This window comes from Saccostrea echinata, unplaced genomic scaffold (genome assembly GCF_033153115.1).
Source record: "Saccostrea echinata isolate AGI-Se365-2 ecotype Australia unplaced genomic scaffold, CSIRO_AGI_Sech_v1 ptg000022l, whole genome shotgun sequence".
Classification (NCBI taxonomy): Eukaryota; Metazoa; Mollusca; class Bivalvia; order Ostreida; family Ostreidae; genus Saccostrea; species Saccostrea echinata.
The window spans coordinates 3278796-3304401 of NW_026889771.1; the positions used below are offsets into that span (position 1 = coordinate 3278796).

At 33.7% G+C, this 25606-nt stretch overlaps 1 protein-coding gene across 1 annotated transcript; it reads right to left on the reverse strand.

Annotated features, from left to right (window-relative positions):
• Positions 1 to 1020: 1020 nt before the first annotated feature.
• Positions 1021 to 20183, reverse strand: LOC133190228 (potassium voltage-gated channel subfamily C member 2-like). The gene is made up of 4 exons (XM_061325737.1): positions 20058 to 20183; positions 19008 to 19782; positions 5081 to 5346; positions 1021 to 4603 (listed from the first exon to the last, which is right to left on the reverse strand). The coding sequence occupies exons 2-4, from the start codon at positions 19279 to 19281 to the stop codon at positions 3485 to 3487; spliced, it is 1659 nt and encodes a 552-aa protein (XP_061181721.1). The 5' UTR covers positions 19282 to 19782; positions 20058 to 20183; the 3' UTR covers positions 1021 to 3484.
• Positions 20184 to 25606: the final 5423 nt, after the last annotated feature.

Here is a 25606-nt window from a genome sequence, read left to right on the forward strand (position 1 = left end):
ACAAAGTCCCTGGGAAATTCCAGGGGTGGGATCAGGCGTCTAGGAGGAGAAATCATCTCCTGTTGACCGGTCACACCCGCCGTGAGCACTATGTATTGATCAGCTAGACAGAATATTCTGTAGTCAAATTTAGCATAAAACAAAGGCATAACAATTAATTGGTATGAATCAGTCAGCCAAAATATGACCCAGTGATAGGTTATATTTGTTAACAAGGTCATTATATCGACCATAGAATTTATGAAATGCTGTCTTAAAAGGGGGTTAAACCTTTAAAAGAGGGGCATAAACACCATGTGCTGGTGATAACGGAATATTACTAATAATTACTTATTTAGTTGAAGGCAACGGCAAGAGTTTTCTTCTTCTAGTAGATTTTTCTGGATAAATTCTGCTTCATAGGAATATGAAAAAAAAGTCGGCTAATAAAGGGGCACGATTAGTGACCAATTCCAACAGATTGTTGGAAGACTTGGTCTTCAATGAGGAACTCCAGCATCTTTTTAATATCTACTTCAAAGTACTTGTGTGTTGCATCAGAATGATTTTTAACAAAATAGTACAAATTTCTTTTCTGCTTAAACTTTCAGTAAGGTCACCATTTGAGAGACGCTAATTATGTATCACCGAGAATGTCACGCCTTACTGAAAGTTTAAGCAGAAAAACCAATCCCAAGAGTTTCATTTTTATTTTGGAAGCAGTTGTCTATGATGACAAAAAGCCTGCTCTTTAATTTGTCGTGAGGAATGGTTATATAAAGCATAGAAAAGTTATGTTTTAATGCATTTGATGTTTGAAAAGTTTTGAAATTTTAAATTTTCCAAAAAAAATTGGATTTTTTTTTAATCCACATTAATACTGATTTATCGCACTTCTTGAATATATTTATGTAGCTGCACAATAAGTCCTTCATAGCATTAATATTTTGGTGAGGTGTAAGGATAGGGACTTGGTTGAACATTTACTTGACCTTGCAATATATGTTTGTAAAGATTTTTATACAGATAAAACAACCAAAACAAATCAAATGGTTGGAAAAAAAGAGATAACACAAAGCTATAATACACAAGTAATCAATTCCCAAACATGAGTATATTGAGCATTATTGTAATGCTCTGCAAGAAAACAATAAATGGCGGACTCATTCTCACAAATCTTTGTAAACCTGCTTATTACAATGAGCAAAAGTTTTTTACTTGTCCGGTAAAGCCTGTGCAGTAATAGAATGAATACTAGAAATCTCTGTTAACCCATTCGAACACGCCATTACCAAAACACATTCCCATTGGCTACTACCCATTGCATAACGCTTATACGACACTCATCATTAGGACAACCATTTCTAGCTATACTTCGTTATACGAGAATTTGCTCTATCAAACATTGCTTGGTGAGACCATTTTTTTAATTATTGAAACAAAATTTATTTCTAACATTTCTTTTTGGAAGTATAGTATGGGTTGGAGTGTGGGTGTGAATGCGGTAAAGAAAAGCCTTCGAGTGAGTAAAAAAGCGTGCTTGAATTGAATACCTGCTTTACAGGTACTTAGTACATATTAGATGAATTAATGTGTGTCCCTTCAATATATGAAGACTACATTCTATACAAATAATCTTCCTATACCTATATAATCATTGTAATCTTAGACAATTTGTTCATATTTCAAATCGTGCAGTAACAAAGCTTTATCCTTCTTTAAAGACGCCAGTTTTAAGTTCTTATACCAGAATAAATCAAGTAAGTTTGCATTTCAACTCAATTTTATTGAGATGTAAATAGCAGCAAATAAACGAAGATAACAATTTGTAAAATTTCACGTGGAATGCTTATCTGAATAGCCAGTGCACTTACACGAGTAAGCCCGTAACGACACGACACGAAGTAAAAGCCTTGGTCTGCAACGTGTAAAAATATTGAAAGAAAAAGTATAAACACAAATAAAATCATGATTCATAGTCCATCACCGTATTAGTGTACATTATCAAAGTGAGCAAAGTAAAAATAACTAGAATATCAAAAAGTATGTGCATACATAAAAGCTGTACATAGTGTGACATATACCATTAAAATTTTAAAAAATGATTGTTTCACCATATATACATGAAAGATACAATTATTGCTCAATCAACAATACAAAAACTCGTGTTTGTCAAACCATCTGACTTCGGACATACAATCTGCATTTCTTAACGACGGTAGTATTCATTGGATTGCTAAAACACATTCCAAAAAAAATTATTTTGGGGTTAAGAAATAAATAATAACATTTTCCTCATTTTCAGAGAAAACCAACATGAACTTTGGAAGCTTCGATTCATTAACAATTTAAAGCTATATGTACAGAATGGTAATAAAAAAAAAACCCAGCTGGCTACGTAGATCAAATAAAACAACTACCTTTGTTAATACAATTGTAAGTACGATAATATTCGTTGATAAAACGTTATCTATCAAATCATATGTAAGATAGTTTGCATTTCAACAAAAAAAATCACTGTTTAAAAAAAGGGCATTTCTGGGTTAACAAAGTCACGTTACAAAGTGATAAGTAAACACAACATTCAAATACATGTATATCAAAAGAAATTAAACATTGCCATAGCCCCAACCATGATCACTAAAAATTGGAATGACATCGCGATAAAATGTGAATGGAATAAGTATCTGGATTTCGAGTAACTTTCAAGCAATTATTCACTTTGAATATATCTGGAAATTACAATGGTCATAAATGTAAATACATGCATGCAATTATATATTACATGTATATCAAATAGCATGTTTATTCATAATACTGTTTTACACTAATAGTGTTTGAAATTACAGATTTTAAATAGGATGGATTTTGAGTTGGGGTTAGGTCACCATTTCTATGTGTGTAAACTTGGTCCTATCGTAATGTGCAAGCTCATTAAAAATGATGTAATAACAATATTTTAACAAAGAATATAAATATTAAACTAAACACAATAATTTGAGAATAATTATACTACACCAACCTACACTCTTGCATAGCATTAAAATGGGGGAAAACAACCTTGAATTATGATCGCTGAAAATGATTTTTGAAATGTGCATTGATATTCACATACATATACAAGAATTATAGAGAAAGTGAAAATGTAACCGAAGTTGATTTTTATCATGTGCATGGATGATATATATATTTGCCAACTCTCTGGACATTAGGTGACAAATGTTCAAAGTTCTATACATTTTTTCCCAGAAACTATCAGTAGTCACGTGGAGCGTACCGTAAAGAATAGTACGTCTCCAAATCAAATTACATTGTATATCAAAGAAAATTTTATCTTAATATTACTTTTTGGCTGTAATGAAATAAGATATATTTCAGAAAAAAATTATAATAACGTAAATTTAAGGGGAAAAAAATATTTTTCTTAATTGTACAATATATTGACCATTTACATTACATTGAAATTACATTATTGCCAAGAATAAAAAAAGAAGACTTGTTTTTATCAAAGCGGTGTTTCCCCTGCGTAAGTAACACCATCGTCACTCTTAGCTTTGCTACTGTTGTTTCTAATCAGGTCAAATTCTCCATTGCATTTCCGCCTATCACAAATGTCCACTAAAGAGTTGGACTCCGGAATTCTTCTCAGTATTGGAGAATATTGTGGACTTCCAGACTTTGAAGTCAATTTCCGGATAACATGCGTTCCATTCATGTATGCCTCCACAACCAAAGACCCGCTTGATAACTTCCGTTTTTCATCAAATTCTGTTTCTCTGTCCAGATCATCAATGGATGATAATACGAGTGATTCCTTCGAATCTGAATTAGGGGGTCCCTTTCCTCCTTTTGAACGTACATGTGTGTAGAAAAGTGTAAAATTATTGGATATAACTGGAATGGTGAGCGCAATCATAAGAACACCAGCGACTGCGCATGCGGTTCCCACAATGTAACCGACAGTTGTGGTCGGATGTTTGTCACCGTACCCTACTGTCGTCATGGTGATTATCGCCCACCAAAATCCCATTGGAATGGTTGTTATAGTTTCTGGCTCCCCAGAATCAATTTTATGCCTTTCTGCATAGTAAATCAAGGATGAAAATATTAACATACCTATAATAAGGAAAATCGCGAGCATGAGTAATTCTTGAAGACTTGCTTTCAACGCATACACTAAGATTTTCAACGCCTGATAATGTTTCACCAAATGAAATATTCGGAACATACGTATAATACGGAGTACGAACATGATCTCAATAATCAACTGTTCATTCATATAGCAAGCTCGCATGTCATCCGAGTTAAGAATTAACTGCATATATAGAGGCACCAGAGCGAGTAGGTCGATGATGTTCATAGCGGAACGGATGAACTTCAGTTTCTGTGGAGCAAAGATAAACCTGACAACGAGTTCTATGGTGAAGTACACTGTACAGATTATGTCTAAAATGTAGAGTGCTTCGTTCTCCCTGAGTTCTATGATTTTCGTTTTGTTTCCAGGGCAGTTAACGTTCATTGAACTGTTGTGGGAACGTTGGCTTGGTCGAAGACCCGGCAGGGTTTCTAAACAAAATCCGAGGATAGACACAACAACGAACATCAGGGAAACAACTCCATACGCCTGAAACAGAGATATTATAGGGGATATAAATATTCAAACACATCTAATTACAGCTTTTAAAAAAAAACTTTAAAAAGCAAAAAGAATTTTTTTTGGATTAATTTTCATGTTATTTCGTAGATGCCTCACAGATGATTGTATGGTTATCATCCTACCAAATCACGTCTGAGAGTAATACAGCTCACAAATTAGAATATCTTCTTCATATAAACATAGTCAGTGGCGGATTTAAGAGGGGTGCCCCCCCCCCCCCTAAAACTGTCAAAGTTAGCGTAAATCATAGTTTCGTCCAGAAAATGAAAAAAATGTCTACTCGGTAGACCTCATTTTTACCCTACAAAATCTCTAGAATCCAGGAGCTCCAGATCCCCTGCCTACTTCTGCGCACCCCCCCCCCCCAACTTCAATTCCTGGATCTGCGCCTGATAGTGAATTGTTTTATGGCCATTTTTCAAGGATTATATCAAACCATCTTACCATTGCTATCTTGGAAGTCCTTGGATGCTCTAGAATTAACCACATTTGCATCTGTACTCTTTTCCATCCTTCAAACTTACTGACGTCAACAGAAAAGGTCTCTTTCTTCAGACTGCGGTTGAAGGAGTCGAGGATTCTTTTGTTTTCTATGTAAGATCGGTAATGACGCCAGCAACAAGATTTGATGGCGTGCTGATCCACCTGCCAAAAATCCAACTCCCGCATAACCACAGCCCCGCATACTTCCAGAGGTACATGAAGCTCACCTGTAGAGGGAAAACATTTTATACTTGAAATAAAAAAAAAGATGACGCATTTCATCTTATACATGAAAATATTATTCATAATTGAGACATAAAACATATTAAAATAACACTGTATAAACAGTGTATCGTTTTGTCAGGATTAGAAGGAAAAGTCAACATTTACTCTGTGATGTAATTACATGTAGGATTCAAATAAATTCAGAAATAGATTTTGTATCATTAATGGACACAAAAGAGCTTTGGCACTTTTAGAGTTACTGCAGATTGAACAAGCATCCTCTTCTTTACAAAATCATAAAACACAGAGCCATAAACATAAGTCTTCAACAGAATTAAACCTATTTTAAAAGTCTCCGCAAGCAATAGGGACTTTGGTTATGTTCAGTCTTCGCAAAATCATGCCCAGACCAAAAGGTCTGGGACTTTTGAGTTATCTTTAAATAATCGCTTTTCGAAATTTATTTCAGAATAATCGGTAATAAATTCCTAAACTGTGAATGCAGTTTTGCATTACTGAATATTGATATGCAATACTGAAGATATTCAGGCATCATTATCGAAACTATATTACATGTATAATTAATTTCGAAATTAATGTATAACATTTCCGAAATGTAAATTTAAATTCTTTCGTTTGTGAGGTTGTACAGTTGTCCTCTTTTCACAACGGGGAGGGTGAAAGAGGCTTTTGAGCCGACAATTTTAATGGATTTGATTAATAGTCAGATACATATATTTACAGTCGAATGAAAACTAGACTAAAACGCTTCTAATCCTCAACATAATAATTCGAATTTCAGTTACTGCAGAAAAGTGTTGCCCAAATTGGAATATAATGCTGGACTGACACCGCACCAGAAACATAGTCAAAAATGTATTTTCAGCCGTTTCACTATTAACCAATGCTCATATCTTGATATATGTTGTTGTCTGTTTCTGAGTGATAATGCCCAAAACAGGATGATATATTGATTACTTTTATAGAATTCGGCACTGAACGTCGTTCGTTCTCTTAATTTTTTTTCTGGATTTGATGCCTACATTGAATTTGATATTCATGCACGCCGGTATCTCATTTAAAAAAAAATTCGTTAATGATTTCTAATATTCTCCCAGCAATCAAAACGATAATTTTCCGGTTATGATAACCAAACGGTACTTGTTTTCAAATATTTCGGTTATGCAATGTTGCCACTGTGAACAATATTACATCTTAGGACCCCGTCTAAACTCCATAAATCCCCCCTTTGTATTTACATTGTATATTTTTAAATTAATAGACTTAATAGTATACAGAATATATACTTATGGAGAATTAAAACCAAAGAATTTGTAAGATATTCCGATCAAAATGTAACTACGATCATGCAGGTATTAATTCTCTAAAATATGACAAGATTTAAAAAAAAAATCACAAGAATCCTTTTCTGAAAACTGACAAATTTACATACATCTATATTCTAAAAAGTGTGTCTAAAACTCTGATATTGACGTGGTACATAACTGACTTACAAGTGCAATCTTAAAGAAAAAAATGTTAAGCTAAAGAAATCTTTAAATTAATTAGTACAAACATTAATTATTCAATTTTTAGGGAAAAAGCATAATTTAAAACTGTTTAAGGCGTTACATTTTAAGTATTCGTGGATAATTTCACAAAACATGTTGAAGCCATAATGGTTCCAAGGCCATCTACAAGGGAAGATGCGATTGCATCACCTTTTAGAAAAAAAAAATCCGAAATATTTCTTTTGAGACAAAACAACTTCAATATTTTTTATGCTGCTAGATTTTGTTACATGTAATATATGAACAAAACGACTTTTAGAATAAACCAGAACCCACAAAATGATATCCATTTTTTTAAAAAAAATTCTAACTCAGAATAGGAGGTACCTCCCAGACACTAGCTTGCAACCCCCCCCCCTTTCCAGGCTCGGAAATCTGGCGATGGTCACGTGGTTCAACAGGGAAATATTTCCAACATGAGTTTTGTCTAGAATTCAATTTTACTCTTCCAAAAAACCTGCTGAAAAATAGTCTGGTTCAAAATTCCACATTTTTGAGTTCGTTTCACCCATGACTCGGGTCGATTTTTAATAGCAGATCATAATTTTATCTAGCTAGGGCTCAATTACATGTTGACGAAACATGTACTATTTATGACAGTCTACATATTGTAGTAAACCTGTTGCTTGCAACCGAATTGTTCAATATTTTTAAGGATTTCTCTCTCTCTTGGGTAACAAGACGACAGAATCCAGATTTGCCGGGATTGAACATCATATATTGACGATGTTCACTCCCTCGAGGTACGGTAAAAGTGATGTGCTGTGGTCATCTGACAGAAGCCAGCCAAGAAAATCCTATTTGCACCATAAATAATAAATGACGGATAGCGAGCAAGCACGACCTAATTAAATTAAGACACTGTCGATACAAGCTCTTGCATAAATTATGTCATTGATAAGATTTAACATTTTCCCAGGGGATTTTTTTCAAAACAGCAATATGACACGCGAACAAGTACACTGAGCAATGGATAGAAAAAGAGCTTTTCATGACACGGCGTTTGAGCACTGCACAATATCTCTATATTGTGTTGTATGTATCAATTATCCCAGTGCACAAGAATGCACATTACACATTGCTATTCAAACTTCCATCGATCGTACTTTACAACAACCTGCCACTGACAGATTCAATAGCTGCTTTTTTGTATAAGATGTGCTTTACCGCTTAAAAAATGTAATTTACCCTTATAATAGAATTTTTGTTGAATACAACAAATTAGATTGTTTAAGATACATATATTCTAAAATCCTTCCCGAGAGAGGGCACAGTATCTAATCTCTTGTTAATCTGTCACTAAAAAGGCTTAAAAATGCTTGTATGCTCCCTAAGTGAAAGGAATATTGATAAATAAAGCACAGAGAAATTCATTTATTTTTAAAGCACATTTAATTTACAATAACTATAGTGTAGGGCGGCGCTGCGAGAATTCCATCAGCATGAAAGTAACATTTGTGACTTGCCTAGATGGCCGTGCGGTCTAGCGCGCTGTTCCTGTACTGCTAGGAGACAGATTCCGTAGGTCGAGAGTTCAACCCCGGGTTGGGCCGGAAGTGGGTATCCTTATAAAGATACCATATATAGAGCCACTGTCCAAAATTTGTGTGAAAAGCTTTATAATGTTTTATTAACAAAATTGGTAAAATTAAGAATACACCAGTAATAAATACAATAGTACAGGGAAACAAGCCAATAAGCTTTTATCCATCCCGCTCTCTAATGCCATAAGTGAGAGTACATGTATGTAAATGAAAACTAATATAGAATACGCCCAGGGAGAAAATATTTTCATAATTATGCGTATATTGTGCAGTTTTACTGGAAGGGAAATCGGTGAAAAAAATCTCCAAAAAATTCATTTTAACATAAACAAAGCAAATTCATACCAGATCACATAAAAAATTGTTTTCCGCTGAAACAATATTTACACCAAAATAATAAGTCCTAATAGTAAATAGATATCAATGAATTCTTTTACTTTCAGCCAGAAAGTTTTAAATGATAAGTAAATTATATTTTGTTTTCTATTTCTGAAATATTGTGTGAACCATGAAGTAGCATACTGAAACGCAAAAGAAACGCAACATCCTATTTTAGAGATATAAAATCAGATATAGGATACAATTTTGTACGTAAATAGTAAGGTTATCTTCAACTTTCATTAATCAGTCATTTTACGGCTGAGTGATTTTCATCTCGCAACTTGTTTAAAATTCGAGCCCAACTCAAGGGTAATCATAAATTGCAGGTTTTAACAAAACTTTTGGCTATAATTAAGGTTTGCAAGAGTTTGTTTCTGTTCATCAAAAGTATTGTAGAATATCGTTTCTTTTCCATAAATGATGCCAAAACTTCCTGAAAATGACTGTTTCGGTTACTTCTAGCTGGAAATTCAAAAAGACGATGAAAAATCGTTGCAGTTATTAGGATGAACTATACCATGCCTTATCATACTCATACGTCTCACTAGCTTGAATGACAGTCGTGGACCGGAGTCCAATGGTTACTACACTGCGCCATGTTTGAGGAAATTCGACCGCATAAATTTGAAAAACAGGCACTTCAGAAAGACTGAAGAATATTTCTTTCGCTCAAATCAAGAGACTGGTGATTTCAATTCATCGTAGAATCCTAGTTGCAATTGTTGTGATGTAGGACTTGCACGCTGAAATCGAATTTATAAGGGGGGGGGGTGTTACCTGTTACTCTCTTAAGTTTGAAAAAAGATAATGTTCAACGTTTGATTAATCAATTCTCCGGTGTTTTTAATCAAGTTTTTTTCCTATTGTTAAAATATATGTTAGATTTTGAGATAAAAAATTTGAAGATAAAAAATTCAAATATGTGTATTTTTTACTCCTTTTGCGTGTCAGTATATATCAACAGTTATAGGATGAGGTATTGTAAGAATAGCTCGTTAACGCATTCTAATAAATTGTTACATTGTAAGATGCTCGGTAGTTTCAATTTCACCACATGAACACAATGAAGTATTACAAAGATGTCTACGCAAGATATGTAAATTCACAGAACTAAATTCGAGTCCGAGTTTTGTATGTAAAACTAGTGTCATGTTGTAAATTTTGAATCTACCGGGTGGGAGTAAATACAAAATTTACAACATGACAAATTTGTCATGTTGTAAATTTTGTATTCACTGCCACCCGGTAAATTCAAAATTTACAACATGACACATGGCCAATCCCACTCAAAAAAATGACTAGAATTTAAGTATGATTGAAACCCGAGAGAAAGGGATTATCTTGAATCACCAAAGGCATTTTTTTCCAAAGACATTTTGTAGAAGGAAAGAAGAAATTATACATGTAGTATAGTTGAGTTTGAATTTCTTGACGTATTGCTTTAACCTTGACTTATGATTGTCATGATCTGAGATAATATTTACTAAATCAAAATCAAATCAGGTGATTTTTTCTAGATATATTTTGTTGAGTTGAATCAGGCAATGATTTTCTCTTCTTTTTTTGATAAGATTTCCATTCCGTCGCTTTGTATAACAAATATTTAGCTATCTGCCATTCTACTCCCTCCCGTAAGTATTCTTGCAGCCTCTAAGCTATATACCTTCAAGTCTATCTACTAGATAGTCTGGTAAATACAAAGGTACACACAGAAACACATTTTTAATGTTCTTCTTAACTAAATATACAGGATCGGTTGGAGTAGTGATTTTGGTTATGCAGTTAGAATAAATAATCCCAAATGATTTCAGATTAATTTACGGATTATGTTGTCTGTCAGATGAACATACAATCGATATCTTTATTCCTCAAAAAATCGAAAGAACATCTTTGTCTAGGCAGTATTGGCTAATTTCCTTCGTTGCCTGTTTTCGTTTCTCTTACATATAGTCGTTCTAAGTTACAATATACAGTATATAAATTACACTATAGAGCTTTTGACAAATTAGAGTGAAAAACATTTGATTAAATAGCTCTCCATGTTTTAACAATTTCAGAAGTTATACAATATTTTAGTACAAATATTGGTGATTTTATTTCAAATAAAATAAGATTTGATAAAATAATGTGAAATTTTAACTGCAAAAAATTCCCCGAGTTTGTAAATTGATTAAGATATTTTAAAATTGATTTCGTGCATATTGAAATCTTTTCCAAAATGACGTCACAACTGATTCTTTATTCCGAAAATTATTTATTTCTTTGTTACTTTTTCCCCTCGTACAAACATATCAGTACAAGAAGGAATCCTTTGCAAATTAACGATCTGCAGATAAATAATTAAACATAGGGTTGGATAAAATGGTGTAATATCGTATCACAAAAAAAAATCTTATTGTCTGTTTTGAACCCCTGTTCAAAGGAAATATTCTGCTATATAACTGATTGTTGCTTTTAAAACCCTTTCTGTTTGACTCTTCATATTCTTTCAGAAGTATATTGCCTAGGACTAAAGAAGCCTGTAGTGTATATGATACAGGAGTCAACATGACCTCAGTATCGATTTGTTCACTTGTTGCTGCGATGTATATGTTTATAAATCACAATTCAATCATCGACCTCATTAAAAATCCATGGCTTTAAATAATGAAACGCTTGAGTTCGTTTTTATGGTTTGGAATATGAAGATAGTACACTGTACTTGCATTACTTGTAATCCGATAATCTTGGATTCGGTCTGATTCTTGGTGATCTTGACAGATGATCAATCATAAAAAAAATATTGAATCAAGGTTTTGAAGAAATGAAAACAATACTGGCATAATTTAAGCGTGCAAAGTTATTGGCGTTACAGTCATTTTATGGTTTATTCTCTAGTAAGGGAATTTATTGAACTGTCTGCACTAGTAGATTATTAAGTTGTCAATTATTATTCGTCTTTCAGTGGTTTCCATAACAAGAAACCCTCCAATGTAATCAACTTGTTCATAACAAACATCTTGCGAATACATAGAAGGCTGGGATTGTGACATGTCAGAAGGTCTACCACTACAATCTATATCACTTAAATCAAGCAAAGACAATGAAGAAGCTCTAGGAAATTATACTAACATTTTCATCTCTTTCCAGCAGCAAAGCTAATGGGTATAAGGTCATATGATTGGATAAATTGGGTGTGATCGTACTCCTCTAAGAAATGAAAATCGAAAAAAAAAATCGTTTTTGAAACAAAATAAATTCAATATTCATCTGTTTCAATTAATAATATATTTTGTTTATTCAATATTTGAAAAAAAGGTTTCCAGAGTGCATTTGAACCAACCAAATCTGTAGCCATGAATATTTTTACATAAATAAAAAGATGTCGAAACACGAGCTGAAACAAATCTGATGAATCTTAAGTTGCCAGAATCAATCAATATCATGCTTGTGAGGTGGTAAGAAAAAACGAATAAAGTTTCGAACCAGACAGAAGATTTCTGAAAATCAATGGGGGACACAAGCTACTGTATGATGTGCAAATGGTATTGAGTCTATTGAGGAACTCTTCCATATTAATTTTCTAAAATGCCTTATCCCGCCTACTAACCCTTGGTTTGAGTCTCATTTTTTCAGGAAAAATACTATCATTGTGTCAGCAACATACCCGGTAGTTATTTCTTGAAATCTTACATATTAAAATTGCATTATTATAGGCACACTGGATGATATTATATAATTATTGCTGGTTTTTAGGTCAATACGATGATTTAGCCACCTAAGGAGTACAATATTCACCGAGCCCGAAGGGCGAGTTGAATATTGTACTTTGAAGGTGGCTAAATCATCGTATTGGCTGAAAAACCCAGCAATATTTGTTCTATTATATGATTTCAATGATTAAATGATACAAACTCATTTAACAATCCATGCCAACTTACTTGCTTACATAAACTGTAGTTCTAGCCGAACATAATTTGAGAAACGGGGTTAAATATAACAACCAGATGTTTTACTGTAAATGTTTTCTATTTAGCGTGTACGATATTTGGTGGAAATTGATTTTACAAGAAATTAGCGCAGATTTGGATTAGCGCTTTCTTATAACTTGCTAGATATAAATATATACATAAGACAATTAGCGATGTACTTGATTTAGCGGTAGCTACTTTCCGAGAAAGGCGCTAAATAGAATACACCGCCAAATGTAATACGTTTACAGTAATTTTGAATTTTAAAATGTATTAAAAGTGCGATGTAGGAAAAAAGAAATAAATGTGAAGCATGTTTAAAGGATCAATTTTTTTAAAAAAGAGGAGAGGGGGAGGTCGACATTATAAGGAAATAAAACAATTCACCTAAAAAAAATTGTCAATTAGTCCGGGTCCCCCAAAAGAGAATAATTCTCCCAACTCCAAATATTTTAGGGGGGGGGGGCTGTCAAGGTCAATTAACAGGGGGACCAGCCTTTCAATGAACCTTTCATACTAATTTCAGAGTAAAAATTTCCGTTCAATAAAAAGCTGTGGAGAGGGGCAGGCCACGGCACCCCTGTTAAAAATGTCCCAAGTTGATGCGAACTTGACGATGCATCAGATGTTTTCCCGTAATTTCTATTTCTGGAGATGGTGGTATTTATAGTGGGTTTAATATTACTCAAGGGATCCTTGACTCATTCTTAATGAATCGGCAATAAATTCTATCCATCATATTATTTCAAAAAATATCTCAAACAGTATTGGTAAAATGTCAAACATTTATAGTTATATATTGTAGCTGATTCGTCCCAAATGGGGCTATAACACTTTTAAATATTAAAAATCAAAACTCTTGGCAACACAATATTAATACTTCATAATAACATTTAATAACTCTGTTTTCAGTACATCCCCTTCACCGTGTTACAACATGAACAATTTAATTTTCCAAAGAACTCATAGCAAAATATCATCACTTTAACCCCCCCCCCCCCAAAAAAAATACACGTGACTGTGGAGCCATTTCTATTTCTTTGACGAGATTCCCTACCCTCATATACCCGTGATACAGATAACACCCAACTTTATGTACCAGTTACAATCATCAAATTATCATGCATGATGCATGTTCTTTCAGTACAGTTCTCAAAGATTTCTCAGATACGGATCTAAAAGATCCACGAGTGATTGATTACAGAGTAGAACATACCAAGTACAGACGTCCTATCAATGAAGGGATCAGCAACCCGGTCCTATTTCATATGCCGAGTTTGGTTTAGAAAGTCGACCGCATGTAACCTTTAGTGAACCTAGACCTATATAAACACAGAGACGAGGCCATGGCAGGTTGTTGAATGGTTTTACCCTTGTTTCAGTGGTATTGCCAATATCTATGATCGTTTGTAATCATATAATTTGCAGACCTCTCCAACTGCCATTTCAAACATAAATTGCAACCAATGTCGTAATGTTAAACTGTCCAATTTCCTGCAATGCACCAATCTGGGATTCCAATTTGTAATATTATTGAATGATTGGTCAATAGATGTACATTTATAAGGATGCTCTAATTTGTAATTGATTCTTATTTATGGTAAGGACAGAGATATAATTTTTGTCTCTGGTTCGACCAATAAACATTCATTAAAAGCGAAGCTGTACATTTTTCCCCTCTGATATACTTGATGATTGTAAGAAATTGGTCTAATTATACACCCTTCATTGTTTATTTATTGATGTGCACAGAAGCAATCTTTTCAAAGAGAAAGAAACAGGTCCTATTTGAAGAGTAAAGACGCAGAATAAAATGGCGCTGCGGTGTCTATTACTCACATTATATTAGTAGAACTCGCCCAACATCACGATTCAGCGACTGTAATTCAATTTAATTTATAATTCCTTGTAATATAAGCTTCCTGTCATTAAAAAAGTGTCAATATGGAAAGAATATTACTCTCAATTAGACCATCTACCCGTGAATTCCCCTACATCGCCTCAATAGACAACCATTGTGCAGTTAAAAGAATAAAGCGATAAGAAGTGTAAACACTGCATTGAAGTCCACGGGAGACCTTCATTAGTGATCAATGTCTGCGAGAAGATCTGATGCGGATGAATCTGGTACAAAAGAATTCCTCAATGGCATCACCCAGACCAGATATGACAAGAAGTACTCAAACTGTCAATAAAAATCCCTACGTTTCTGTTTTAACCCTACAAAAGTGTTCGGAACCTTTTATTTTTCGGTGTTCAGCAAATAATAATGCCCGAGAAGTTCTCAGTAACTACGACGAGACTACTGCGAGATTATTACGAGAGTGTCAATGGATCAGTAAACTATCCACGGAAGTAAGCTGAGAAGTAGTACTGTACAGAGTGGCGCATGGAGACATGATAAACAGAATACAGCTATATTTCGCTTCATTTTTTAACACTATACAATATCAGTTGATTGGGTGTAACTCAATCTCCCTTTAGAATTAACACTAATACAAACTTCTCAATCAGTAGTTATGTTATCACATTAGTTCGTTAATTTGCAGTGTATAGAACTTTCTTTTCTGACAAATTCTGCACTCGTAGTTTACATGTTTATATATGTATCATGGCCGTAGGAACCGGGGGGGGGGCACGGGGGGCCGTGCCCCCCAATAATTTTGCCGATATTTAGATTACTATAGTAAACATGGATAGTAGATGCTTGTGCCCCCTCAATAATGTGTGATGACCTTTTTTTTTCTTGTCAGGAAATTTTTGGTAGTGCCCCCTCAACTGTCAAATGAAAATGTATGGCTGTGCTCCCCCCCCCCCCAACTGAATTTGCTTCCTACGGGCTTGTGTATGATCATTCACGTGTTTTGAATTAAAAACATTCGCATTTGAAGGCATGGGCGTGTATACATGTACCCACATTATTTATTGTTGGTACTGTCTTCTTAGATCGCTTAAGGTCAGAAATCCGATGTCTGATAATAAATGACTTAAATATTTTTGTGGATGACCTCTTAGATTTCAGAAAACGTTAACAATGTCCTGTAAATTCTGTTTGATAAACCAGTTATGTTTTTTTGAAATAAACATTTTCATATTATGATTGCTAACGCTTTCAACATGGATAAAGTATTGATAAAATAACACGAAAGTGTCACAATAAATGTTTTCATGTATCATATCTTTCGTATATATCACATAGAAAAAAATTATTATAATTCTATGAAAGATTTACTCTAAAAACAGTTTTCCCTGTAGAAGAAAATTGTCATATTACCCAGTGTTTTAATTTTAAGAATGAAAAAAAAAATCATTAACAAGTATAATCTGACTGGGTCTGTTAATGCTTGCACCATTACAAAAGGCGCACCTCATCAATCATTGATGACTTAAGCGGATTCTCGGCACAAAACAAGTGTTCGAAACAAGCGCAAAAAGTCAAACTTGATTTTGAATCGATCATTTCAAAAAACAAATAGTGAGAACCGTTTTATAAATTTAGGATTCCTTCATTTCTAGTCGTCTGGTACGACTTTTAGCCAGACACTTAGCAATTGGTTTAATAAGTTCAATCTACCTAGGATATCATGCACAAATCGCACAAAGATTTTGCATGGATTTTATATATAGTATATATATATATATAGTTCCACTTCTGTATTCGCCAGTTTACTCTGAGGTGTCATATATACATGTAAATGTCTATAAGAAATAAACACGCATCACACAATCTTTCTTTTCATTTTGTAGAAAATGGTTTATTGTAAATTATGTATAAATTTTAAGTATTTATAAGTTTATTTTGGGCGTTCATTTTGGTAAGCATTATGAAACTGCGATAATTATTTTGACCTATTCGCACTGGGAACTGGATTGCTGATTAAAGGGGTTGAAGGCATGAAATGCTTTATTCTTTAGAAAATACAACAGTTTGATTGGAACCCCAAACGATTCATGAGTGGCCTCACAATCCCTTGTAAACGTCTTACAAACTCGACTAAGACGCCACAGCATAAAATACTGTGTTACAAAAAGAGACAAAGCAAAAGGAAAATCAAAGAAAATGTACTATCAGAAAATTTAATGATTTATAGTTTGATATGGAATTTATTTCACTCATAAAACAGGATTTTATGAAAACAATTTCACTCGTGTGTTCGCACTAGTGAAAATATATAAATATATATAAAAATCCCGTACCACCCGCGAATAAACCCCATATCAACGGTAAAATATTGAATATCCTCTAATTTATCTTTTTTTTATTTGCATATCTGCTTTCGAAAAGATGACAAAATTACGGTAAGGTACATTGTAACTTGTTTTAAATAATTTGTTATCTTTTCCTTTCTTTCACTAGTTTTTTTTCCTTTTTTGTTGTTGACTTTTTACTATTTGACCTTGACCTTCTGTCCTTAACCAAATTTCAACGTATTTTTGCACAAAACAAATGTCTGTAGCCCCATCCTCGTTATCACTGTATTACATTTACTATATATAATTTAATCATTTTAAAAACAAATATTACTATATTTTGGACAAAACGAATGCCCCCCCCCCCCTTCTCATTTTTATTCCTGTCATCTTATACAACGTTTGAAATTTCTATTTGTAAAGTGCCCTCAACTCAGTATATAAACAAATACAATGTAATAACAACATATAAAACACTGAATGCATTTTAACCCACTATTCATAATTCAATACCTCACTGACCTGTGACCTTGAGTCAAGATCATGACACATCTTCAAGTCATCCGAGACAACATACTGACATTTGAATGTATTCGAATCCATGATCCAAATCTATAGCCCAGGAACGAATTCAATGTCTCATTGCTAAGTACTTAACCTTGACTTTTGAGATATGTCATTGAGACAACGGACCTTCAGATCATCAGCTACAACAAAAGGCTGCATGCATTCTAATCTAGAGTCCAATTGATGACCCGCTCCATTTCAATGATTTCATTGCTTATTATTGACCTTGACTTTTGATGATTGACCTTGATTGAATATCCTGAAACCCCTTTTTAGAGTTTACCTGCAACAACACTCTAAAATATGAATCTACAGTCAAGATATTCTGACCTTAAAGATATGACGTCAATTCAAAATCAGAGCAAACGTGTGACATAAGCAACAACTTATTAGATTTATCATAGTATTTAGGGTTGAATTGATTCCAGTCAGAGGTTCGCGAGTTTTGACCCAGACACGATCTACATAATAGTACTACCGAGAAAATCATATATTTACCATGCCAAAACCAATATATATCCTTCTGTTTACCAGCTTAGAGTTTAGTTTAGATGTAAGCAAATCTAGGTGCCTATTAAACCATGAATTAGTCTTATTTCATAGATCTCCTAAATGTTTACAAATAGCAAAACGTTGTTCTACATGTACTCTAGCTCCTCCATAATAAACGCGAGTATTTTTTTTAATTTCCAAAAATGTCCATTAACATAATTAGAAAGATTTTATGCAAAAGTTCTGATTACCTGTAGATAAATAGGTATTTATTTGGTATACTACATCCTTAGATGAAATACATTTTATAAATTAATGCTCTTGACACAAGCTATACGAAAAAAAAAATACCGTGACGGATAATGATAGAGGAATTTAATCAAAATTTATTGTTTCGTTAATGCAATTTCAATTTTGTAAGTAGAACGCAAGCTAAGAAGTTTTGCGCAAAACATTACTTTTTAATATTTTATCTACACGAAGACATAATGTTCATATCAAGCCATTTTTATGATAGGCCTTTGAACTGCACTGTTATCAAATGACATTCATATTGATAAAACAAGGGTCCCGAGGAAGCATGAGCCCCCACGTTACCATGGTATAACAGTATTAGCGTCCCCTATGTGCATATAACTTACCGCCAATCAACACGCAATACTATCCGAATAGATCGTCAAGAATTAAGGTAGTAGCACATTTTGCAGCAACCACACCTCTCCTACTGTATTTCCGAAATGTTCCATAAAGTAGTTGCAGGATTTATTTTTCATTCACATTAACGAATAAACACCATGCAGTACATAAGTGTAAACTATAAACAAATTCATATCGAAGAGAGAGAGCAAACTTATTAATCGCTAACAATCATATGAAAAAAAAAAATAGAAAGAAAAACAGAGGCATCGACCATTTCTTTGTCGAACCTAAAACCAAATTTGACAAAGATAGGAAAATATCAACTTACCCGTTCTATAGAAATCTATCACAGAGTTAAAGACGGAGGGATGTCTGTCAAAGAAGTACTCCTCACGTTTATGATCTAACATTAAATGTCTCTCAGCCAGTCTGGCTAGCCGTGTGTTGGCGACAGTCCGTAGAGTAGACACGTGGGTCTCATGCCGGACACCCCCCACATTGAGAATAATCCGTTCATTGTCCCCCGAAATATGTCCATTTTTCCGGATCGGGGTGGCACCAAGTTCGTTCAAAATATTGGCCTGAGTTGTCTCATCCTGCATAGCCGATGTCCCACATTAATTAAATGACACGGTGGATTGAAAAAATGTAAGTCTGGTCCAAGTGTCCTTAAAGAATATAAGCCGGGAATAACTTTGATCCGCAGCTACGGACACGACTCCAACAGCAGACGACCATATTGTGACGTGATGCCATTTCTACTCTATTTGGCGAAAAAGAGGCCCATTCTTTTATTAGTGCGATCTGTATCACGTGCCAGACCGTTGTTTTTGGAGATTCTCCCAGTGGAAATGGCGCCTCTTCAACACAGTGGAATCTGCCGTCCGTTGTGAGTAGAATATTCCGTGAGTTTCATTATTCTCATCTTTCATACGGAGTATATATATATTTATTGACTATATATCCTGTTTACAGTTCAATACACAACTCTAGCGATCTACGGAGTCACTATGGTCCAGTTAGGCCTCCATTCTCTAAGAGGTGTGATATCCTTTAAAGATCAAATGTCGACTTTATCCTCATTGATGACATGCTTCCATTCTCTTCAGCAATGAAATATATACGAACAGTGAAATCCAAGACATGCCTCTACGACATTCAGCAAAACAGCTCATAGAAGTTCAATAATCCTAAGTCATTAATAATAGAATAATTATAATATCAATATTGCAGTGAAATCAGGCCCATGTTCACAAATCTAATTTTATATGCTTTCCAAGAAAAATATCCATTTAATTCAGAAGTGTTATGAAGCAGATTGAACAATAGAAAAAAAACTGAAATGAGAGATAAACAATAAAGGAAGACATGTGTTTACCTTGGAGGTGGTTGATTCTATAGATTTGTCCCATTGCACGAGAAGAAGGTAGCTCCTGTGGAACAGATACAGTGCCAATGCCGCGCTATTGATTTTCAAGAGAGTAAAACATCATCTGCAGTTGTATTTGATTAGCAGGCAGTCTTATGGCGGGTCTGTCGCTCCCGAACCTTTCTTCAAAAGAAGTCAACTTCAGGATAAGTCACGCAATTAGACTAAAAGCGCTACACCGAATGTCCCTCTGCGAATTGTAAAATCTGTAATTCAAATCTTGAGCTCTGTAGAAATCAAAGGTTGTAAGATGTTTCATTAGACTTTAAAGTGATAATTTTGAAATCAAATTTGAGTTGTTGCTTTGTAATGTTATTACTTGGTGTCACAGATTCGTGTCAAGTTGTGAAAATTTTAAATTTCCCGATCCATCACATTTCTTTCTGTGATTAGAAGTGTTATTGAATCCCCTTAAAACAGTCTCCGAATGTAAGTGATGGTAAGGGTCACAAGCGAGGATATAATGCAAACAATGTCTCTAGAGAAGGTGACATAAAAGAAACTAAAACTACAGTCCCTGAGCACAGCTGACAAAAGAATAACTGATGAGATTGAAATGGAAAAAGAACTCGTCTTTGGAATATTTTTGCCTATTTCAACACTTCAATATACTTATAGTAATTGGTTTTTGAAAGTTTCGGAAAGGTGAGAGACAAATATTGTTTCAATATCCTGTGGGAAATTGTCTATCACATTTCCGACAAGATTTTTGCACTTTTTCTAATTCTTTTTTGGTGTATTCTATAAATTTTCTATTACGAATAGCTGAAGTATAACGTATCATTTCTAACCTACGAGAAAATCAATTTATTAATCTTGGATCTTACAACATTATTTGTTTAAGAAAGAACAAGTATTGTATATCAAAATTAAGTTATCGCATGTAGAAATTAAGCTAAATGAGTATATGTTTATTTGATGATACTTAGTACATTCATATTGATAATTCCTGGTTAAATTAGTGTGTTTGCATGCGCTCTATGGAGCATTATTGAAAACATTCTCCAAAAAGATCAATATTACCTCGTAAACAAGTGCGCTTGTGTTTTTATTCACATTTCTCATGATTGTCTCATGAACTTTGTAATGAATTTACACACAACATTACTATTGTTAGAATCGTAAATTCCTTATAATGCAACTTACATTAATTAGTAAATTCCGAACATGTGTGTCTCAACAGTGTTCGGATAATATTCCATGACAACTCGATGTTCGGCGTTTATTGCCCATCGCATCATTAAAAATTTATCGAGATCCTTGCGTTTCCCTTCACATTAGAAACATTGGCAGCTGTTAGATCATTGTAACATGTGGATAGGAATGTATTGGGCTGATGATATTGGTCCAATAAACATGGCTAATAAAAAAAAAGATACGGACGAGAAACTGGAAAACTGACAGAACTATATATTGGATCGTCCTTATTCTATCTTTGTTAGCAGCTGGAATACGCACTATTACCAAGACATAGTAGGATGAAATACTAACAGTATATCGTAAATCAAATGAAAACTTGAACTGGTGTTTTAGTAAACTATAATGAATTTCTCACCTTATTAATGTGGAAAATCAAAGGAAAGGCCGACTACATGATGCCGCTAGACACATGCTTTTGTTGATTTTGATAATACGAAAAATTAATCTCCCGAGAGAATGTGACATAAAGAGAGAAACAAAAACTACAGTCCCTGACCACAGCTGGCAAAAGAATAACTGATGAGGTTGAAATGGAAAAAAGAACTCGTCTTTGGTACATTTTCCCCTCTTTCAACACTTTAATATACTCATAGCAATTGCTGATTGATACAGTATGCATACATTTATGTGCCAAATAACGTAAGTCGTAGGATAAAATTGCTCCAGTAATATAGAGTGTTTTGCTATGAAATAAGTCATGTAACACAGAGTTCAAAAGTCGAGGTAATATTCGGCTCATGAAAATCGCCTATGAAGGACACACCCACATTTTAAAAATCTTGAAGCTATGTTCAAGATTTTTTTAAAGTTCTGGCCTGGAAAGACATAGTCCCCCTCTCTTTCCTTATATAGATAATTTGTACATACATGTACAAAGGTAATGATAAACAAGACATTTATCTAATAATGATACATCCACTTTCCAAATATGGTAAGCTTAGGCTTTAGTGATTGCATATTAACATTTCTAAACTCTGCATGTCCAAGCCCCCCCCCCCCCCTCCCCCGTCAAAATTCATGTGTAATCTTTAAGGTTGTTATTAACTGTTAATAGAAAGTCAGGTCTTGTAATAATAATAGCATTCAGTATCACACAAAACCTTTATTTTTTACTATTTGACTTCGGATTGCGTTCCGACACGGTCCAGCTGCAAACATTCCTAAGATGAACTAGCTTTGAGAATAAAATTACCCTATTGAATACGGTTTTTTTTCTCTTTCATCTTTTTTTATTGAATTGTATTCTTACCGATAATTAAAACGTTGTTTGCGATTGCTGTAGTGATAGTCATTTATCATTTTCTTGTAGTAACTTTTTAAAAAAAAAAAAAAGATTGAATTTTACCATATTCAGAGAATCCAAAACACCTTTCAAAGTAATTTTTCCATTTTTTAAAGAAGGGAGATAACTTCAACTCATACGTGTGTGGCGAGGTAGACGAATTAATTACTCTAAAGTGATAACGCTTTAGAAGCTTTTAGACAGTTCTTTTTGAGCCTTTTTTGTCAATTTAACAGTTGTTTCCCTGACGTTGCAGTCGTCAAAAGCTTCATTGAAAGCAAAACAAAGTGTTTCGATTACATAACTTGCATATGATGCACTTTAATCAATACCTCTATTCGATCGCTAAATTACAGCGAATTACAGTCTCCATATGTAAAAGACATCATTCCTAACAACACAACATGACCTAAAATGTTCGAACACACCGATTAAATCAGCTGTCATGGTATTTTATTTTTCCGAATGAAATATTTTATTCCGGCATTAGTTGCAATGCAGCAAATCCCTAAGCAATGAGATCGGTCTGATTACTGGTGGAAACGACACGTTGGAATATGAAATTCCTGTGCAGCAGTTCTCTTATCGATCGAGCTAAAGAAAGGAATCACCAAGTGATTTTTTTTTAGTTCAAAATATTCTGCACTAGAATAATGTTTGGTTCAGAGCTAGAATTTAGGTTGCAATATGTAAATATTGGAGATAAATAAACAATAAATGTGGTCAAAATGAATAGATGAGCTTAACTTTAGAAGCAAATGATTTTATGGTATCCATACGCCTTCTTCCTATCCTAGGGGACATGTGATATGTTTTTCCTTGTGTATTATAGCAGTATCTGATTATTCTTCACCAATTTAGCTATTTTTTGATATCTATTATTTATAGATATTCCTCTCTGAAGGTAGTGCTGATCGAGTTTGAACATTCTACGGCTAACACTACTCACCATACAGACATTATTTATTTATTTTGTTTTTAACAATGCAATTACCTTCTAACTTGATATGGTATTATGTTCTGTTTTGTTGATATCAGTATTTCCAGATGGAGTGGTTACGTTGGGCCAACGGAAGTCCAACGGTTACAATTACGTTGGCCCTACGCCATTTTTATGCGTTGGCCCAATCTTGCTCATCGGCCCAACATTTAACCAACAAATTGGCTCGACAGTGGGCCAATATTCGGCAGTTTGTTCACTTATAGTGGCACAATGTACAACTTCCTGTAGGCCCTGCGTTTTAAAAACATTTTTCTCCTGTCCATATAACTGCTGAATCATTCACTTCTTTTCATGTGTTTGTTTCTTTGTTCACAAAATCCATGTCTCTCACACAGGTAAATCAGTCCCTTACAAACATCAATGGCCTTATGGCATATTAAGGTTTTTTTCTTGACATGGGTCCTTATAATCACACTGTCCTACACTGAAGTCTATAATTGTATAATATAGTGAACTGCGTGGCTCTATCCGGATTCCATAAGTACGCACGGAAAAATACTTTGTTGATATAATTTTTTTTTAATTTAATATTTGCGACATATTTTTTTCGCGATTTGTCAGTTTGAAATCCATAAATTTTTGTGACTGAGAAGACGTTCTTCACCAAAAAAAAAAAAAAAAAAAAAAAAAAACAACAGAAAAAAAAAAACCCAAAGTAAAAAGTCATGGTTCGCAGTTAGAGTTATTTCCGAGTAATTTCAAGAGGAACGCGTTTAATCGCGGATATTTCTCGCACGCGAATAATAGCTGATTAACAGTACTTGTAGGTAAATATCATTCATATATATATATATATATATATATATATATATATATATATATATATATATATATATATATATATATATATATATATATATATATATATATATATATATATATATATATATATATATATATATATATATATATGATAACTTTAGAGTAAAAGTTGAATTTTTTTCCTCAAAGGGTACATGTTACATGCCGGGTCACAATCAATCTACAGCTCTCGTAGTATCTACAACTTTACACAAGGCAAAAATTTCACACAGCCATGTGGAAGTGCAGACTATTTTGAGTCATCTTACGCAATGTATTTTGGCAGTGGACGGCCTACAACAGTGGCAGCCATATACTTTGGTATTTTCATTTCCTTAGCAATGCAAAGTTAATTGACTAATCGATGATAGATTTGAGATTAAAGAATGATATATATATAGCCTGTCTAATGGATAATCTTCGAGATGATCCTAGACGATACTGAAAGAAGTATAACAGCCTTGAAAAAATCACTTCTTTTTAGTGCTTACTAAACCCTTGGACGTAAGATCTTTTCACTTTCCCCTAATTTAAGGTTTACTGTGCACATGATTCATGAATTGCAACAGTGCTTACATCTTTTAGTTAATTCTGCGTTTGATGAAGACTGAATCGGATGCATAGAAGCTTCCGAACTATGAAACGTTTCAACAAATTGGCTACTATATTGCATTATCATATTAATGAACTTATTAATATGTTTCTTATTCTTTGTGAAATATGCCCCCGAATTTCTTATAGTATACTAGTCTGTAAAAATTTTATACAAAGTGGAATTTTGATTTTAGTATTAACGTCACTTTTTTAAAAGGAAATATTTCAACAGATAAGAAAATGAGTTTTAATCTTTGGAAGGAACTGGATATCAAACACAGTCATTCTTAAGTTAATCAGCGGTACTCTGTATAATAAAGAGTGTCTGTAGGAAGCAATAGAATAAAGCCTGCAGAAAATTTGAAAAAAGAGAGAAAAAAATACATCAAATAGCACAAAAACCTTTATGGAAATCCATTACTCTAATGTACAAAACTTTTAATTTTGTAAAAAAAAAAAAAATCACTGTTAAAATTATCTTTTGATATAATAAACCAATACAAGATACTGGATACAAATTCATTCGTCCAATTTGGGCCCCCGGAGGAGCAATAAAGACTTACAAATAAAAAAGAAGGCGAATACGAAATATTGACCAACATGATTTTAACCCTATAA

Excerpts from the sequence above, each read along its gene's own strand:
- LOC133190228 (XM_061325737.1), bottom strand. The coding sequence starts at position 19,281 with ATGCAGGATGAGACAACTCAGGCCAATATTTTGAACGAACTTGGTGCC. Across the intron at positions 5,347-19,007 it reads GATAGATTTCTATAGAACGG|GTGAGCTTCATGTACCTCTG; the intron begins GTAAGTTGATAT and ends TTCCCTCTACAG. Across the intron at positions 4,604-5,080 it reads GGACTTCCAAGATAGCAATG|GCGTATGGAGTTGTTTCCCT; the intron begins GTAAGATGGTTT and ends TCTCTGTTTCAG.